The sequence below is a fragment of the Setaria italica genome, chromosome III (genome assembly GCF_000263155.2).
Source record: "Setaria italica strain Yugu1 chromosome III, Setaria_italica_v2.0, whole genome shotgun sequence".
In the NCBI taxonomy this organism is placed as follows: Eukaryota; Viridiplantae; Streptophyta; class Magnoliopsida; order Poales; family Poaceae; genus Setaria; species Setaria italica.
Genome location: NC_028452.1, coordinates 18,526,627 through 18,545,952, shown reverse-complemented (window position 1 = coordinate 18,545,952; position 19,326 = coordinate 18,526,627). Strand labels below are relative to the sequence as shown.

The window sequence follows — 19,326 nt, the reverse complement described above, 5'->3', positions numbered from 1 at the left end:
AGATGAAATTAAAAACTAATTGCACAGTTTTGTTGTACTTTGCGAGACGAATCTTTTGAGCCTAATTAGTCAATATTTGGATAATAATTCACAAATACAAACGAAACGCTACAGTGTGCTACAGTGCTGTAACAGTAATTTGGCACCTCCCAAATTCCCCAACTAAACAAGGCCCAAGGCGTTGTGCTGTGCTCCCGGTCATTTTGCAAAATGGTTCGCGAAGAAGTTGCAAATTCTGCCTGCAGGCTCCGTGTGCAAATCAAGGGTCGTCCATCTGTTGCGTGCCATGCGAAGTCGTAATTGAGCAAAGGAAATCGAAGATAATCCTTCACACGGGAACATTATAATTCACTCTCTTGTGCTGACTTTATTCATAGCTCCTATGGAGTTCAAATTGTGATCTCACATCCTGATCCACTGCAGGTCCAGAAGCATAGAAGCCCAGCCAATCTACTCAGGCGGCTTAGTTTGCACACAGAGTCAGGGTTCAAACATCTGCTCTAACACTACAGCCAGCAATCCATATCTTGCTACAAAAGAGACCTAGAAACGGAAGTTGCAACATACCAAACTAGCAAAAAGAGGGGGGAAACCATGATAACGAAAAGCAATGAACCAAACTACTACAGTGCGTGTTCAGACTCGCGGAAACCCTGAACGCCCTTTCCTCTGCAGGAACTCTGGGATCTGCAAAGCAGGACCTTCCTCCTGGGAAGTGGGAGAAAACCAACCCGAGTGACCGCGGTTGCTGTCTCCTCCAGCCTGAGCATGAACGGTTTTCATGAGAATAAAGAAACAAAATAGACCGGAAGTAGGCAAACGATGCAACACGTGCCTGTGAAGATCGATTCTCACTTTCCTCCTGGCGCTTGAATCCAGTTGCAATCAGAGTTATGCTAACCTGAACAGTGTAGCATGTTATTGACTCGGGCCATGAGATCTAGTTACAACTGAGAATCTTAACGACCTCTAAGTGAAAGTTGTGATGCATAAAATCATTTTCAAGACAATAAAAATATTATGATTCCGCAACTTACTTGTCCAGTGTATGATGGATCTATAACAGAGCCAAAAATCAAATTTGCACCAGGGTCAACAAGATCATAGATTACTTCAGCTGCTGCGTTCACCTGTAGAAAACGATGGCCAGTGTGGTTCAGACCGAATGTATTGTAACTATTACAGAAGGCATCTGACAGTTCAGTGATAAATGTATGAATATATGTTACCTCTGTCAAGGTTAGATCATTCCCTCCAGTGATATTCCATACAATTCCAGTAGCTCTTTCAATACCAATATCAAGTAGAGGAGACTGTATGGCATTAAGTGCGGCATCTCTGGCTCGTGTTTTACCTGCAAACAGGCAACAGGATTGGCAGGAGTGGTTAGTTGTCAGTGTGTTGGTTGGGGCAGGTTCCAAATGCTCTAATGCAAACTCAACATTATTAGGACCAATTCAAACAAACCTCACAGTTGTATTTGATTCTGAAAAAATAATGGTTATCTGAGTTCTGAAATTTAACCTGTTGCTGTTCCAATACCCATCAATGATGAACCTGCATCTGACATAACTGACCGAACATCAGCGAAGTCCACATTCACCAAACCTGGCACCTGAAAGCCAAAGAAGGTAGCAGCGAGTGACATGTTTAGCCATGTAGTCATGTAGATCACATGTAATTGTCATACGGATGAATATTTTGAGAAAGCTTATGTTAAAAATGTTTCAATTTCCGGACTTTTTCAAAATGGCATGCTAAGCAACAACATATTCTACAAAATAAATTACTCAGGAAAAACCAAGTGCATGACAATGTCAATCTACTTTTACTCTGTTGCTAGTAATGCATATATGGACAATATAAAACCAAATAGATAATAAGGCTTCTGTTTGAAAACCTGTTAGAGTGCAGTTACCTGGACTTGCATTCATATTTCATATGCCATATCAGGAAAACACAAGGGAATTAGGGAACATAAAAAAATGTATGAAATTAAAACATGGCCAATAAGATGTATAAAAATACTATCTTTAGCATAATTTTTATACAGTATCAACAATTTTGTATTGCGCAGTTGTCTATAATATATAATTTTCAATACAGGAATGTTTGGACGGAACACGAATGAAATTATTCTAAGAAACAGTGAGATATATAATATAGCATGTAGCATATTCTCTTACAGTGATTATATCTGAGATCCCACGGACACCTTGCCGAAGGATATCATCTGCCAAATTGAATGCTTCTGTCACAGGAGTATTTGGTGATACAGCAGTCAGTAACTTGTCATTTGGAATTACAATCAGTGTATCAACATTGCTTCTCAATGATGCAATTCCTTCTTGTGCCTGAAGAGCTCGCCTTCTTCCCTCGAATGAAAATGGGGTTGTCACAATTCCAACAGTTAATATACCCATGGACTTTGCAATCCCTGCAATAATAGGCGCCCCGCCAGTGCCTGTCCCACCTCCCATTCCAGCCTGCAAAATAAATTTGAGTATCAAATTCGAGGTTACCATATTTCTTCTCAATGAAATGATAGATATCAGTAGTTATATCAAATGAAAATACAATTTGATGACAAATTGAAAAGAGTATGCTAGAGTAACATATACTTACCGTCACAAAAACCATATCAGCACCAGCAACTGCCTGTTCTACCAACTCCTGGCTTTCCTTGGCTGCATTCATGCCAATTTCTGGGTTCCCACCAGCACCAAGGCCACGTGTCAATTCCTGGCCAATCTGTAACCTATTTTCCGGGTCAATGGGTGACATCCGCATGGCCTGAAAATCAGTGTTCACAATCCAGAATTCTACGCCCTTCATGGAGCTTTCAATCATCCTGTTCACAGCATTGGAACCACCGCCCCCAACACCAATGACTTTAATCCTAGGCTCATTGTAGCGGTAAGAGGCAGGAGCGTCTACCAGTCTTTCAGCTGCAGCGTCAATACCCTGCTCCTTGCTGGATACAGAAGCTGCACCATTATCCTCTCCATAAAGCAAGGAGATCTCAGGGTGAAGGTCATATAAGGTATCCTTGGTACGCCGTGGCCCAGCTCGACGGGAGTTTGCAGAGCACTCCAATCGAGAAGAACGATAGAAACCACCAGAAAACCACTTCTTTCTCTGAAAATTTCTTGCACTTTCACCAAGAAGTGTGTTCCCAACATTTTTCGGTGAAATGCCTAATGGGCACTGGCAACTGGAAACATTGGAAAAGACTAGCTGCGCTGCCATCCTGTACTCTGAATCAGAGTTTTGATTGCACAAGAGAATGTAGCCTCAAATGCCTCGGTAACTAGTTCCAGAGGAGTTTTTGCCTTGAAACTAGCCAACAAAAAAAAAGAAAACAAGAATATTAGCTCAATTCTGTTTTTTCGTAAATGTAGCCAAAACAATGGAATCTAGCTGTATTTGTTTGCTCATTATAAATGACACAAAATTTACAAGAGAACACAGAAAATATTGGCTAGCTTTCAGATGCTTTTGGGTTGCAAACTCGGGCCAAACAATTAGGCTACCATATGGTTGCAAGCCAACTGACTTTCCTAACTAGCAATCTAATTTCAACTCCGGATTTTAAAATGAGATATAGTTTCAGAGGGGTGAAAAACACGAACTAACAATATACAAAAACAAAACGGAATCGAGGTAAATTATTATATCCACGAAATGGATCTGGAAAAATACGCAGATTTATGTTCTCAAACTGAGGCCGACATGCATTACGATTTACGATGGCCGACCTTACCCTACACAACTGGATTACTGGATGGTCCAAGGAGTTCATTATCCCTATCCACAGAAGGGTTTAATCTGGGGGAAACACCAAGCCGGCAAAGTTTCAAGAATAACCCCCTCCAAAATCTCATCCAGGAAAATGATTTCCACCAAGAATTGCTAGGCACAGAGGCTAAACCGAGAATGGGGTCAATATGGAGTTGTCGTTGGCAAAAATCGCTTCTTTACCTGTTCACTGGATGAAGAGGGTGCGGTGCTGGTGAACGTGCAGGACGCCACCGGAGAGCCGCCGCGTGGACGGCAAAGTCGGCAGATCCTCCCGCTCAACCTCCGGCCCGACTACAGAGGAGACGGCCAGATAGAGGCTGGAGGTGGGGAATCCGGCCGCCAAGGGTTTTGGCGAAGGGTTTCTGCGCCGCGCCGGGGGCTTCGGCGAGGTTTTCGGCGAGTAGGCAACGCGCAACGGGCGGAGCCAACGACTCGGTGAGTTGGTGGAGTGCTGGCGGAGTGGCCAAGCCCAGCGACGACACGAGTATTCCAATTTTGTTTTCTTTATTACCAAAAGAAAAAAGAAAAGAAAAAGCAAAAGGGAAAGGGAAAGGAAAAAAAGGAAAAGTTGCGTGACTGGAGCTAATGGGCCATTCGCGACTGGGCCAAGCAAGGGTGGGCCTTTTGACTAGGCACCACCACACAACGAGATGGCCCAGCTCAAACTGAGCATATCCCCTCTCCGCTTCGTCTCTGACCTTCCCGAATTAAGTTTGAGCTCAGAGACGAATTAGGCGTGGTGTTGCGGTAGATGAATTAAGTTGTCCACGAGTTGGCCAAAAATTCAAAATGTTTGTGAAGTATCGAAATTCCCTTAGGAACCCTCTCAATTCAACGAAATCGCGTGGTTGGCGCGGTGATGTCTGAGCTGCATCTTGCAGCTGAGAATTTTGGATGTGCCTACTGCATAATACTGAGTCCGTTGTAGCATAATCATGTATTCATGATGCAGGGTGTTACTATTGTGATATTCTGGAACAGGAAGGAAAGAACTATTGCTGTTTCATTTCCACATCTAAAACATTTTGGAATTTAGTTCTGACATGGACTTCTGTATCACAGCCAGCATGCATTGATCCTTCCCCTTCCTCCATAAAATGAAAATAGATAACACAAAAATGCATGAATCGGCTCCCCCATTGATAGCGTATCTGGAACTGGACTGGGTTGCTGGACAGTGGCAAACGAGCAGTTTGGACCATATCTGTTTGGATTGGAGGCTTGTAATGATGGTAAGCTGGCCATGTGACAGTGAAACTTGCATTTTAGAAGCCTCATTTTACAAGCTTAAATTCTTTTGTAGTCCGGTTACATGCTATTTCAATTCGAGCAATCCTCCACCAGCCTCAGTGAATGTCTTTTAATTTCTTGTCCATTGTAGTTCGGTGAGCCATGCGTTCTCAATAAAATTGATTCTTCGAGCTATTTAGCACAGACAGGCAAGTCGGTTCTTCTTTTTTTTTTCGATTTTCTCTTGTTTTGTTTCATTGTGCCATATATCTGTCTCATTGGTTGGTACCTTTTGTCACTACCTTTCATTTTAGTTTAAGGTTGACCTTCTTATTGACTAGGATGTATCATGTTTTAACCATAAGCGATAGTAATGGATATCCAGAATTCCCTAACTGTTCACTTCTGTTGGCCCAAATTGATCTTTTACATTAACCACACCCACAAAGGGGCAGTTTGGGGTACATATAGACCAACCATGGGTAGGTGGCTTAGAAGTTAAGCAAAGCATCTAAAGAGCATCTAAGTAGATAAAGTGCACAGAGGCACATAGATAGATAGATAGCACACCCAACACACACATGACTTAGTCTATCAATCTCCCCCTAAATCTTGCGTGTCTTGAGCAGCAGCTGGACCATCCCAATCCTAGAGCAAAGTTCCTGGAACTTGATCCTTCCAAGCGACTTGGTGAGGAGGTCAGCAAGTTGATCCTTGGTGTTGATATATTTCGCCCTAACACTCCCTTCCTCCAAGCAACCTCGGATGAAGTCGTACTTCACTCTGATGTGCTTGCTTCGCTTGTGGAAGACGGGATTCTTCGCTAGAGCCAGAGCGGACTTGCTATCCACCCTGAGCTCCACTGCTTCAGCGTCCTTGCCAGGAGATCACTGAGCAGCCGAGCGAGCCAGAGAGCCTGAGTCGAAGCGGAAGAAGTAGCGATGTACTTGGCCTCACAGCTGGATAGGGCCACCACCTGCTGTTTGACCGACTGCCAGCTGACGAGGCACTTGCCAAGGAAGAAGAGCATCCCACTCGTACTCTTGCTGGTGTCGATGTCACCGGCGTGGTCGCTATCACTGTAGCCGATGATGTGTGCCACCCTAGGACACCTCGGGTAGTGGAGGCCGTAGTCGAGAGTCCCCGCGATGTAGCGGAGGATCCTCTTGACAGCCTGCTGGTGCTCCATCGTCGATCGTTGTATGAACCGACTGACGTAGCCGACGGAGAATGCCAAGTCTGGCCATGTGTGAGCGAGGTAGCTAAGGCTCCCCACAAGGTGCCAGTACTGTGTAGCATCCACCTCCTCAGCCGTGCTGTCACGGCTTAGCTTCAGCCTCTCCTCCATCGAAATGAGAGCCGGGTTGCAGTCGGTGAGCCCACCCAGCTCAACAACGCGCTTGGCGTAGACGGTCTGTCGGAGTGTGATGCCGGACTCGTCCTGGTGCACCTCAATCCCCAGGTAGAAGGAGAGAGGCACCAGGTCACTCATCTGGAAGGCGGCCTTCATCTCCTCCTTGAATGCCTCCACCTCCTCGTCTTTGGTGCCCATGATCACCAAATCGTCAACGTAGATGCCCACCAGCAGAGCATTGCCTCTGTTGCCCTGCCAATAGATGGCCGCCTCGTGCGGTCTTTGCTCAAAGCCCATAGTCTTCAGGGTGGAATCCAGCTTGGCATTCCAAGCTTGCGGTGGCTGCCACAAGCCGTAGAGGGCCCTGCACAGGCGCAACACCTTGTCTTCCTTGCCGGGGATTCGTCATCCCGGCGGCTGGTGGACGTAGACCTCCTTCAAGTCGCCGTTGAGGAACGCCGACTTGACGTCCATGTGGTGGACGCGCCAGCCCTCCTGGGCTGCCAGAGCGAGGAGGAGACGCACGGACTCCATCCGTGCAACAGGAGCGAAGGCACCGTCGAAATTGACCCCCTCGTGCTGCACGAACCCGTGTGCCACCATGTGAGCCTTGTGCTTGACAATAGCACCAACTTCATCCTTCTTCAGCTTGTACACTCACTTAAGGGTGATCGAGCAGTGATCGGGAGGAAGATCAACTAGCTCCCAAGTCTGTTTCTTCTCAACAGCTTCCATCTCCAGTTTCATCGCGGCATGCCATGTCGCGTGTCCTTCAGCCTCAGCGAAAGAGCGAGGCTCGTCGTCATCGTACGCGAGGTGCAGCTCCACCTCCAAGTCGCGAGGTACCAGCCTCGGCACCGGCTGGTCGCCGAGAATGTCCTCCATGGTGCGATACCTCAGAGGCTCACCGTCATGGTACGCGTCGACGCGGTCCTCATCATGAGAGAGCGGAGTGGCAAACTCCACCGGGCTGTGCTCGTCGTGAGCCGATGCTGGTGCAGGTGTGCCCGAAGAAGTAGCTGTCGGTGCAGGAGAGTGTGGTGTGGCTGGCTATGGTGGTGGTGGTGGAGAGCTTGTCACAGCCGGAATAGTACTCGCCATCATCGTACGTCGGAGTCGAGCTGTCATCCACCATCTTGCCCTACGCCCAACCTCGCCATTCGTCGAACACAACGTCGCGCGTCATGCGCACACGCTGTGTCTCTGGGTCGAGAATGCTGTAGGCCTTCACCCCCTAAGCGTAACCGATGAACACCCCTAGGATGCTCCTGTCGTCGAGCTTGTCGACGTGGCTCAGCTCCTTGACATACGTGAGGCAGCCGAAGACGCAGAGATGGGCAACCGCCGGCTTGCGCCCATGCCAAGCCTCGTATGGTGTCATACCGTCGAGGGCCTTGGTGGGCAAGCGGTTGAGGATGTGGACGGCCGTCAGCACTGCCTTGCCCTAGAAGATGGCTGGCATCCTCCTCTTCTTGAGGAGCGCCCGGGCTATAGCCACCACCGTCTGGTTGCGCCACTCGATGACACCGCTCTGCTGTGGGGTGTACGACGTGGAGTAGTGGTGCTGGATCCCCTCGTCGGCGCAGTACGACACGAACTCAGCCGTCATGAACTCTCCACCGTTGTCGGTGCACAGCACGCGCAGCTTGCGGCCGTACTCGTTCTCCGCAACAGCTTGAACGTGCTTGATGGCGTTCGCAGTAGCTCCCTTGGTGTCAAGGAGGACTACCCACATGTACCGGGAGATGTCGTCAACGAATAGTAGGAAGTAGCACCGTCCTCCAGGTGTAGCCGATGTCACCGGCCCGCAGAGGTCGCCGTGCACGAGCTAGAGCTGCTCCTTGGCTCAGAAGCTCGCCTAGTGAGGGAAAGGGCGTCGCTTTTGCTTCATCACAATGCAGGTGTCGCAGAGTTGCTCCGCGTGGTCGACGCACGGCATGCCCCGCACCATTTCCTTGGTGCTGAGTCGCTTCAGGGCCTCGAAGTGGAGGTGCCCAAAGCACTTGTGCCACCGCCAAGCCTCGTCGTCACGGCGAGCAGCAAGGCAGATAGGCTACGCCACCTCCGCGTAGAGGACGTAGAGGTGGTTGCTCCATCTCTCCACCTTGGCAAGTAGGCGCTGTCGTCGATCCTAGATGCGGAGCACTCCGCCGTCAATCTTCACGCGTGAGCCACTCTCATCCAACTACGCAAGGCTAATGATCGAGTTTCTCAGCATGGGGATATAGAAGACTTCGGTGAGGAGTCGGTGCTCGTCAATCTTGGCAACGAGAACAACGGAGTTGATGCCCTTGATGTCCACAGTCGAAGAGTTGCCAAACTTGACGAAGCCGCGTACGTCGACGTTCAGGTCGGAGAAGTACTCCCTGCGGCCGTTCATGTGGTGCGTGGTACCACTATCAAGGAACCAGCCGTCGATCTTGTCGTCGCTGGTACCGTTGCCGAGGAAGACGTGTGCGCACGGCTCGTCGAGGTGGAGGAGAGCCGTCGCGAGCGATGCTGCTGGAAGTAGCTCGATGCTGCCGAGAGTCAGGAACAGAGCCAGCTCCTTCTCCGTACCTTGCGCGACGTGGGTCTGGCTGCACCTCGGCTGGTGACACTCCCTGGCCCAGTGGCCAGTCCTGCCACAGTTGTGGCACGTGTCGTCTCGTGCTAGCTTGCGTTCGCAGGCGGCGCCGCCTTGGGCACCTCCTCGCGCGCTGCCCTCGGTGCCTCCTCGCACCTTGGGCAGCCTGCCGTGCTTGCGGCCACCTATCGAAGAAGAAGGCTCCCCCTTCTACCGCTCCCTGTGGCGGGCAAGCCACTGCTCCTCAGTGAGGTGGAGCTTGCCATCGATGGTGATGGGCCCGCCAGACATCAGCTCCTCGCAGTCATCGATCGCCTTGAGTTGCCTCGTCAACTCCTCGATCGACAACGCTGAGAGGTCGAGCAGTGTCTCGATGGAGATAGCGAGCTGTGAGTACAACGACTTTCTCCCCATTGATCTCATCGCCGTACCACTCCAGCCACTGCATCAGGCTAGAGAGGCGGAGGGCGAAGTCGTTGATGTCCTTGCCCAGCTCGAAAGCTAGATGATCCCACTCCTGCCGAAGCTTCTGCAGAGTGGACTTACGGGCGCGGTCGCTGCCAACTCAGGCTGCAATGATAGCGCCCTAGGCGGCCTTGGCAGTCCTCTTTCCCGAGAGGTTTGCCGCCATCTCCATCGGGACCACGGTGAGCAACACCTTGAGTGTTCGCTGGTCCTCGTGGCTGTCGACGTCACCGTACTGGACTGCGTCCCACATCTCCTGCACCTGGAGCTTCACCTTCATCACCGAGGACCACTCCATGTAGTTGGTCTTCGTCAACATCGGCCACTACGTGCTGCAGACGGACTCCCGGATGATGGTCTTCACGACCTTCGGGGGTCGGTGCCCGGAGTCGAGGTCGGAGTCATAGTCGGAATCGAGGCCGGACTCGTGGACGGACCTCCTTCTGCTCTAAGGACGCTCGCCATTCGTGCCTCGACCCGGGTCTTGGACCCATCGGTCCACCTCCATGTTCCGCCACCGGTCCGCCTCTTCCAGCTCGAAACGACTATCCTGCATCTCTGCACTGGCGTCCTGTGGTGCGCGCCTTAGGTCCTTCGCGTCGCGCCGTGCCATCTCACGCGCCGCCTCCGCCTTCTCGCACAGCCGGTCTGTCTCCAACCGCCACTGTCGCCTGTGCCTCCTCGTCGGCGAGGCAAGCTGCCACGGTTGCGCGCGCTGCCGCAGTCTTCATGGCCACTGTGCGTGTTGCTCGAGCCGCAGCTGCCTCCCGCAACTCAGCGTTGCGCATCGCCGCAGCGCGCCGCCGGCCCTCTTGCCTCGTGGCCTCCACCCGCTACTCCTCCTCCTCCTCGCGCGCCGCATCCACACGCCATGACCGGCGCCACTCCACTGCTGCCTCCTCCTCGGCCGCAATTAGCCGCTCCTCCTCCCTGCACGCAATGAAGATAGCAAGTTAGTGTGTGATCCCATGATACAAATAAAAGATCAATGACAAGTAAGAGTAAAGTGAAACTTGGGGATATGTTCTATGATGGTTGATCTATAAATCTCAAATCATATGATAGCTTGTTCGACAAAGTAAAGGGATCATCAAGAAAAGAATAGTAATATTCACTATTCACAAATGGATAGTTGCAAGACTTCATGTGCATATAATAAAAGGACATGAGCCTTTGGATTACTTATTGGTCTTGTTGGAAGATTGCAACTCATAAGAGATTTTTTTATCAATCAAGAACAAGCATTTGAAGTGGAATTCAAATGGGATCTTATTGTTGATATCAAAAGCAAAGCTAAACTCAAAATGGCATGAATGGATGAAGAAATCAAGCAAGGGATTTGCAATGAGGTACTAAGCAAGATTTGGTCAAGTGGTGACTTGAGCCATGAACTTTGCTAAGGTGAAGTGGCTATCTCTTGAGGATTTTGAGGTATCAAGTCAAGCCTTACCGAGAGAAGCAATGCAATGCATCTAATATATTATGATTGGTAAAATGGAGTGGCTTAAGGATTCAAGTACATCTTATCATAAATAAGGGAAAATCCCAAGTTACTATCTCAAGATGGATGTGCTCAAGAGGATATAGCTATGTTGAAAGCCCTCAAGTGACTATTGATTAAAGTACGGTGTGAATGAAGATTTACAAGCTCAAGTGGATGATATAGTGTTTATATTTATTTTTGAGTATAGCTATGTCGTACTATCAAGAGGGATGCAACATTAGCTAACTGACAACACCCGAAAGTGCTCTTAGTTGACCTATATGATTTTAACCTTGATAAAAGTCCTTGAGTGTGCTAAATGTTCCATATCAACTAACAATAGTTGGTTCAACCTATGGGTGGATGAAGAGTGAGTTTTGAGAGATTTGGGACTGACTCAGCCAGACCGGTCAGACCGGTCTCAGGGTGTTCTAGGTGGTGCTAACTTAAGAGCTCCAGATTATTTCGGAAGATGTTTTGGAATATTCCAGAAGTTGCGGAGTTTTCCGAAGAAACTTGCGAAAAATTCCGAAACTTTGACCCAACGGCTAGTTTTTGGGCAGTGGGGTATTGGAGGTTGCTATTCTGGGAGTTCCTAAAGTGTTTCTTGCCCATTCTAAGCCAAGCCAAAGCTAAGAAAAGCTCTCCCCAACCCCTCTTTGTGAGGTTGTGTGATCGTTGATAGATCTTGTGAGTTGGGTGGTAGAGAGAAGCCAATTGAGAGCAACTGTGAGCTAAGAAGAGCAATCCATAGCTTGAGCACTTGTGGTTGGCGTCAAGAAAGCATTGAAGCATTTGTTACTCTTGGAGGTGTGCCTCCTAGACGGCTAAGCGTCGCCGGTTAGCTCCCAAGGTGTGGTGAGTAGCGGCACGTTTATGAGGGCTGTGATCTTACCTCCGCAAGGAAAAAGATCAACTAGTGGAAACGAGGAAAGTGGTTGAAAGAGACCTGGCTTGTTGGAAGGGAGTTGAAATAGACTCGTATTCCAATAAGGTCCTCAACGGAGACGTAGGATTCACAGGGGTAAATATGAACTTCGGAGAAACAAATCCTTGTGTCTCCCTTTGGTTTGCCTCATTCGTTAATTTCTAGCATAATATTTGTGCTTCCGCTTCGATCTACTTGGGTGTGCCTTTCTTGTGTGTAGCTACTACTTTGTCCTGCCAGAAATTATCTACAGAAGCTACTCTCCAAGTTTGGTTGGTGCTAGAAGTTGAAGAGGGACTCTAACAGCACTTGGTGTGCCACACAGCACTTGACCGGTCTGGTAGACCGGTCTGACCGGTCAGCCCTGGCAGTACTGTTTGAGTGGGTTGAAATTAGAAGAAGTTGTCAACTCGCCTATTCACCCCCCTCTAGGCGACATCAAGATCCTTTCATATGGGTAGGTGGCTTAGAAACTAAGCAAAACATCTAAAGAGCATCTAAGTAGATAAAGTGTACATAGGCACATAGATAGATAGATAGCACACCCATCACACACATGACTTAGTCTATCAACTTCTTCCTGTTCAAAATACTGCATATTTCCACTGTTACCTATTAAGTTCTGTCTACTATTGTTTGATGTTGTCTCTTACTTTGAGAAGGAACATTTTTATGTTGTTAGAGCGGTAGTAACATATTTTAATTTTTCCATTATTCGGTCGAATTTTTTTTTGCCAATATAGGTAAATCCTGTATGAGTCAGATAACTCATAATCATAACACAATCTAAGAGACAAATGAGCTTGTCTGGATTTCTCCAGTATAAAAGTTTCTGATGCAAAAGCATGAAACTGCTGGTTGGCATAAACAAGCTAACATGACCCGTGTGGTTCTCTGATGTACTTTGTCCACCGTTTCTTTGCCTGAAGAAATGTTGCTACCTTTTAAAATTTTGTTGTTTGGTAGCTGGGTTTAGTAGAGATCACCAACTTATCTGCTATTATTTCTCTTATGCATGGCACAGTACTCTAAGACACAACAATACCAATGAAACGGAAATGTTACATTAAGCTAATATTTTGTCATATCTTAACATCACCGTCACAATTAAGGGGACACATCCCAGCAGATGTCATGTTTATTTTCTGCCCATGGCACCCAACTGGTTTAGGGTGAGGTATTCAAATTCAATTTTGAAATATCCAGCACGCTTAATGCATATTCATCTACATTATATATTAATTTCAATACAAAAATATTCTCCACCAGAAATTTGACACTCTGGATTTCTGATACATTTCAATTTTTTTTTTCGCAGAAGCCGCATGAGCTTGCTTAATGTTTGGCATCAGGAGAAGAGCATAAACAAGTCTCCTTTTCCATAGTGCACCGCATAAGTCAGAACGGGAAAAGCTTTGAGGTAGCCAAAGGATTCAGCAAATCTGCCGCAGACCTCAGGAGCTTTCCAGCGAGTATAAATGCACCTTCAATTCACCCACCATACTTCTTTCAAATATACTCGACCCTACTTTATCCAAAGGGTTAAGCACTAATAAGTTAAATAACAGGCAACTTGTTTGGAACATATATTCTCCTGACCTATAGCATTCCCAAACAGAGAGAAACCAGGCAGTGTGGAAATGTCTAAGTTTCTCTTCAAGGGAAAATACTGTGGTGTTGGTGCATGACAAGTCAGTGATATTGACCTATCAACACGAAGTCACAGTCTCATAGATAATGTCAAACAAACCCTGTTTCCTGCAGCCAAAATATTCTTGCAAGGATTTTAATTTCCGAAGTCAAACAAACCTTGGCTCCCAAAATATTCTTGCAAGGATTTTCATTTCCAGATAGAAATGTGGATGAAAGTCTAGAGCAACTCCCCAATTTTATTTTTTTATTTTCTAGAAAATGGTATTGTGGGCCATTTTTCCCCTCCCACCTCCATCTCCCCAGTGATCCTTATTTACTGAGTACTTGCTCGTCCCAGAGGGGAGGTCAGAGGGCAGCCAATGAGGGATGAAAGTTGGTTGGAAGAAGTAGGGGGACAGAAATCCTGACAAAGGCCTACCACATCTCCCACCCCATCCCTCCTCGGCCCTCATTTCTCTCTTGCCTCTGAAAACTGAAGGCAGGACAGTCTCATAGGGCATGCTCAAAAGGACACAAGATCTTCTTGGGGCACAGTAGTATATGAAACCACAAGAGGGATTCGACTTACCACTGTCGGAGAAGACTAACAAGGAAGGAAGCAAAGGCCTACCATATGGTATTTATATATGCCCCTTCTCTGGTCCTTTCTTGAACATGTCACACATGGACGCGTGCTAACATGCATGTGTGAACCTATCTCAGTAGCTCATTAATCTCTCTTTGCAGCTTAGCTCTGCTCACTCTCATGGCGCAAGGTGAGGAGAGTTCGTGGTGGGTGACAAGTGATCATGGTAGAGCTCTACCATTCAGCCAAGCACTTGCATGTGGAATCCAAAGCCATGCTCCTGCTGCGCGACCTGCCAACTTCTTGTACGCTGCTTCTCCTCTCTAGTCTATACTCTATACCTCATTCTCCCTCTTGCTACTACTAGTAAATGCAAAGACAACACGGATAAAGCTCTTTTTTGCACCTGTTAGTTTTCATTTTTCAAATCTTTCACTTGCTATAAACTATTGCTTCCCATATCCTCCTTTTAACTATCTTTATAACAAACTCTCCTATATATATCCAGAACTTCCTCTCATTGGATTACACCTCTTCCCACAAACCAAATAGTTTCTTAATGCCTAAGGCCTTGATCCCATAAGTGATCTTACCTTCCTGCTCCTCCTTTTAGCCCTCATCCTTATCTGTACACCTCTGACCCTCACTTTGAGCCATTGCCTTTACATTGTTGACAAGTTGGTTTTTAGCTGCTTTGCCTTCTATCTCATATGGTTGCCATTGGTGCTGAACTCTGTGCACTACTGCTTGGTCCAGGGAGTTGCAACCTTCAGCTACTGCTTACTTTGGTGAGTTGGAGGAGGCCCTTATCCATGGCTCTTGTACTTCTATTGATCCTAGCATGATCGGACGTGATGTGGACACAGAGTGTAATAAGAGTAAGACTACCTTTTTCTCTACACCCCTATCCTTTAATACGTACCTTAACCACCTCCGAGAAGGACATCTTTCTTTGCCTCCCCCTCCAGAGCACCACCGTAGATAAGCACAGGCAGCATGCCTTGGCTTTTGCCTTGCCAAGCACAGACGAGCCATGACCAGATGCAATTGGGAGACAGCATAAATTGTGTGATCCCACAGGCCGGAGTGTCCCACATCTCACACCTTCCTTCTATCTCTGTCCAATTTTGCAACCTCTTTGAGGGGAGAGAGCGGTTGAAAAGACCTTTAATTCCATTTGTATGTATGCAGCAGCAGGATACCTTGCAGCTAGGCCCCCCACACTGGAGATCTTCCCTTCATGGCCAATGAGTCATCTACAGCAGCCATACAGTGTAAGCACTGGTTCTGTTTCATCATTTACAGTGGCCTACAGTTTCTTGCTGACCACATCGGACAAAGGTGTTCTTGGTTAATTAACTGCTCACTGCCTTCGTCTGTCGGCTCCTCTTGATTAATTGCTGCACAGGGTAACTCGCACTCAGTAGGGAGCACCTCTGAATCGAGCTCAGGTCAGAACGCCATGCCGCAGGCCGAGTTGGTGTCCCCAGGGAGCATGAGGGCCGACTCTGGGCAGCAACAGGAGGTTTTGATGGTGACCGTTGATGACTACAACTACGAGCAAGGCCTTGGAGTGGCAGCAACCACTGCTCCAATCTTTCAGCAGCATACAGAAAGCCAGGACAAGGTAATAGTGACATAGTGATACTATGCTTTGTCGTGTTCATGGGTTACTAAAAATTCTGGAGAAAATAAGGAAGCTTTATAATGAAAAACCAGAGCATATTGGTACTGTTATTGTTGATTTTGGTGAAGTTTTTTCCCCGGAGAAAAATAAGAAAAAAAAAGAATCCATATGATAATTGGGGCATACTACTACTCTTCTGCCTCCGTGGGACCTGGGATGGATAGAATCATAGAAGTAACACTGTGACCTCCTTGAATTGTACCTTGGGAAAACAACAAAAATAGTTCTAGATGCTCGTCTGATGGCTTGTCATTGAGCTGATGGATATACTGTGGAATGGAGGGAAAAACAGGTAAATATTTGCTACCTAAAATCAATAGTAGTAACACCCAACAGGAGATTTAGCTCCAATATACTACCTTTATTGATGTTGACTAGGTATCTTACTGTATAACTAGCATTGCTCACTGTTCTAAGTCACCTTTTCGGTGTGCTGGTGCAGAGGAAGCAAGGATCCACAAGAAAAGATGGCAAGCTGTTAGACGCAAAGGTATGATTGCATTTGATAACAACTTATTGCTTGCATGGACCTTCAGGTTTGCCGAATATTTGCTTAAACTTTTCTAAATTTTAGACTGAAAGGCGATTGGCTCAGAACCGAGAAGCTGCAAGAAAGAGCAGGCTGAGAAAAAAGGTGGAAAAGTTAAATTAAAAAAATGTTTGTATTAACTGGAACCATGCCTAATAAAGATATACAAAAATGTCTGTCTTCCGCAGGCCTATGTGCAGCAATTAGAAACAAGTCGGATTAGGCTTCAGCAAATCGAGCAAGAACTACAGGGGGCACGTTCACAGGTTCAAATTCTCTAGAAGCCTCAGGGCATCAACATTTGATCTTATTTGCATAGAGTTTACATGACCTGCAATGGTTTTCAGGGCCTGTTCCCGGGAGGAGGCAGCGCGTCTGGAGATATGAATTCTGGTAACCATCACCTCCAGCCACTCAGAACAAAGCCACCCTCACCACTCAACATTTCATATTCAAGGTCTTTGGATGTGTTATTGCAGGGGCTCTGATGTTTGACATGGAGTACGCCCGATGGTTAGAAGATGACAGCAAGCACATGACACAGCTTCAGGGCATTCTGCAGGCTCAAAATATCGATGCAAACCTTGGGACCATTGTTGAAGAGTGCATGCGGCACTATGATGAGCTGTTCCACCTGAGAGCTATGCTTGCAAGATCAGATGTGTTCCACCTTATGACTGGCTTGTGGGCAACGACGGCTGAGCGATGCTTCCTCTGGATGGGCGGGTTCCGTCCTTCTGAAATTCTCAAGGTGTTAAATGCAAAAGGCATTCTTTTATTTTGAGGGAAAAGTTCCAACTTTTACCCAAACCACCAGCACATTTTATCGGGGCCATGCTAATTGCTGAGCCTTCTTCTCCATGATTTGTGATCAGATGCTGATACCTCAGCTTGATCCACTTACGGAGCAGCAGCTACTAGGGATGTGCAACCTGCAACGGTCATCGGAGCAGACTGAGGAGGCGCTTGTGCAGGGGCTCCAGCAGCTGCACAAGTCGCTGGCGGATGCGGTGGGCGCTAGTCCTCTCAGTGATGGCGCAAATGTTGCCAACTACACTGCTCTCATGGCACTAGCACTTGACAGGCTCGACACCCTTGAGAGCTTTTATCGTCAGGTCAGTATTTACTCTCATGGTCGTGCAACTTTTTTTTCTTTTTTGGAAACGTGGCCGTGCAACCTTAAATCCATGGAGCCTGACTAACCACGTTCGATAATATATGAATATATATCTAATGTTGTGCAGAAGAAACACAGCTAAACATATTGTTATTTGAAGATAAAATTTGATCATGAGCAACTAATATTTAAATGTGAACATCGATCTGGGCTCTCTCACTGTAAAATGTTGTTTATTGTTGGACAGCAGAAAGCTATATAATTTCCTAAGATGTAACGTGGCCAACTTTGTGTGCTTAACCCTCCAACTCCATATGCGGATAAACATCATTAGCATTTTCCAGCATTCACCATTAATCTGTACATGTGCACCTATCCATTTCTACGTTCGTGGTACCAGCTATTTGATGCTTTCTCGAGGAATTGGTATATGATAGGGTCCAGCAGAAACAGGGCTCTTTTCAATCAGATAAAAACAAATGTATACTCGTAAACATGACCACCTATCACTTTCTATTCAAAGCCAAAGTAGGAATATGATGGCCATCTTAAATTATTTGCTTCTTATAAAACAATGTATCTGCCTTGCTCCTCGTCTCCCTTGTATTTTGCTGGTAGTTCAACACTTCAACAGACGCGCACGAGCATATCATAAGGACTTGAGTTCAGAGGTGTTGGAAAACCATGATAGTGTCCATGATTAGAAGAGGTACTATGATAACACTGACAGTAGACATTTATGGAGTCCATGCAACAGCAGGAAGCTTTCAACCTGTCTATGTCTGTCGCAGCTGCCAATTATTGCGATTCATGAATGTGACGTTCAGAGATTGCTCCCGTCACTTTCCCTCTGAAATTGCCGGTTATCCATGCACGAATAGAAATTGCCGGTTATCCTAACACCTCGTTTTTCATGTGAGCGTCGCGAGTGCAGGCGGACAACCTGAGGCAGCAGACCTTGCACCACATGCGGCGGCTCCTGACCACTCGGCAGACGGCGCGGTGCTTCCTCTCCATCGGCGAGTATCACCGCCGCCTGCGCGCCCTCAGCTCCGTCTGGGCTTCCCGTCCTCTCGAGTAAGACCTGACTTTTCTCACCCATGAACTCAATTCATCACGTCACCCTTCGTTCTTGGCGTTGACTCTTGGCAATCGGCAGGAGCTTCGTCGCGGCAGCAGAGAATGTCAGCCCTACAGGGACGGCCGAGCAAGCCATCCACCATCCGTACCACCAAAGCCAGTTTTCCGGCTTCTGAAGGCTCGATGGTAGGGCACAGATTCTGCCGTCAGTGGTGGCGAGGGGACAGATTGTACTAAATACTAATGCCCTATGATTAACATATTCGTCGAGAATGGAACATCAACCCGTATTCAGTGCATCACTTTGGAAAGGGAGCAGAAAGGTTGTAGGCCAGAGGGGTAAGATCGAGGGAGTTGGGATATGGCTCATGGGCTCTCCATCTTCACTTGCTTTTGTTCTTATCCCCCTGGCTCTTGAACTGAACGAAAGGCTATCGCTTTTGAAAAATTCGGTGCAAAGCGAGAGGGGGAGATTAAGAAAAGCGAGAGCAGGTGTGGGACGTCGACATGCCGTGCTGAGCAGCTAGCGCTGATATGTTTTGCAGGCGGTTCCGTTCAGAGAGAATTAAACAATCCGAGAGCGTGACCAGGCCGCACCAACGAACCATTATCCAATTCGCGTAAGATCGGGGCAGGATTTGCCCGAACAGACGACGTTGTGGCCCTTTTTGATAGGTACAGTGACGATGCCACTAGTTTAGCCTTTTTTCCGGTGTACCACGGTGCGCGACGTGTCGAAAGGAGCAGCCTGGTGCGGCCATAGTTTTATGTTGCACGCTTTGCACCTGATGATGGAGAAAGTGTGAGTGTGACCACCAAGAAACTCGCTAGCCTAGAACACAACAGGACGGAATGTGACCCAACGTTA

At 47.4% G+C, this 19,326-nt stretch overlaps 2 protein-coding genes across 8 annotated transcripts; one reads left to right on the top strand and one right to left on the bottom strand.

Moving 5' to 3' along the window:
• Window positions 1–341: 341 nt before the first annotated feature.
• Window positions 342–4,265, bottom strand: LOC101782513 (cell division protein FtsZ homolog 2-2, chloroplastic). 2 transcript variants are annotated; one of them, XM_004961870.3, is made up of 8 exons: window positions 3,982–4,265; window positions 2,626–3,339; window positions 2,187–2,486; window positions 1,525–1,615; window positions 1,230–1,354; window positions 1,038–1,130; window positions 836–901; window positions 342–762 (listed from the first exon to the last, which is right to left on the bottom strand). In XM_004961870.3, the coding sequence occupies exons 2-8, from the start codon at window positions 3,247–3,249 to the stop codon at window positions 637–639; spliced, it is 1,425 nt and encodes a 474-aa protein (XP_004961927.1). In that variant the 5' UTR covers window positions 3,250–3,339; window positions 3,982–4,265; the 3' UTR covers window positions 342–636. The 2 variants fall into 2 exon arrangements, with proteins under 2 accessions (XP_004961927.1, XP_012699768.1); XM_012844314.2 differs by having other exon boundaries at window positions 1,038–1,354.
• A 9,597-nt stretch (window positions 4,266–13,862) lies between these two features.
• On the top strand, window positions 13,863–18,769 carry LOC101782105 (transcription factor TGAL5). Of its 6 annotated transcripts, none has more exons than XM_022824900.1 (13): window positions 13,863–14,096; window positions 14,207–14,350; window positions 14,802–14,923; window positions 15,240–15,319; window positions 15,454–15,672; window positions 16,175–16,222; window positions 16,307–16,366; window positions 16,450–16,527; window positions 16,609–16,654; window positions 16,741–17,012; window positions 17,137–17,376; window positions 18,313–18,455; window positions 18,538–18,769. In XM_022824900.1, the coding sequence occupies exons 2-13, from the start codon at window positions 14,226–14,228 to the stop codon at window positions 18,632–18,634; spliced, it is 1,530 nt and encodes a 509-aa protein (XP_022680635.1). In that variant the 5' UTR covers window positions 13,863–14,096; window positions 14,207–14,225; the 3' UTR covers window positions 18,635–18,769. The 6 variants fall into 6 exon arrangements, with proteins under 6 accessions (XP_022680635.1, XP_004961926.1, XP_012699864.1 ...); XM_004961869.3 differs by having other exon boundaries at window positions 15,237–15,319; XM_012844410.2 differs by having other exon boundaries at window positions 13,864–14,096; window positions 14,802–14,833; window positions 15,237–15,319.
• Window positions 18,770–19,326: the final 557 nt, after the last annotated feature.

What these genes read in the sequence shown, in the direction of transcription:
- LOC101782513 (XM_012844314.2), bottom strand. Translation starts at nt 3,249, where the DNA reads ATGGCAGCGCAGCTAGTCTTTTCCAATGTTTCCAGTTGCCAGTGCCCA. An exon ending in CTGATATGGTTTTTGTGACG is followed by an intron (nt 2,487 to 2,625) that starts GTAAGTATATGT and finishes TTTATTTTGCAG; the next exon opens with GCTGGAATGGGAGGTGGGAC. An exon ending in GGGTATTGGAACAGCAACAG is followed by an intron (nt 1,355 to 1,524) that starts GTTAAATTTCAG and finishes GCCTGTTTGCAG; the next exon opens with GTAAAACACGAGCCAGAGAT.
- LOC101782105 (XM_004961869.3), top strand. Translation starts at nt 14,226, where the DNA reads ATGGCGCAAGGTGAGGAGAGTTCGTGGTGGGTGACAAGTGATCATGGT. An exon ending in GCGCGACCTGCCAACTTCTT is followed by an intron (nt 14,351 to 14,801) that starts GTACGCTGCTTC and finishes TGCTTGGTCCAG; the next exon opens with GGAGTTGCAACCTTCAGCTA. An exon ending in GGACACAGAGTGTAATAAGA is followed by an intron (nt 14,924 to 15,236) that starts GTAAGACTACCT and finishes GTATGTATGCAG; the next exon opens with CAGCAGGATACCTTGCAGCT.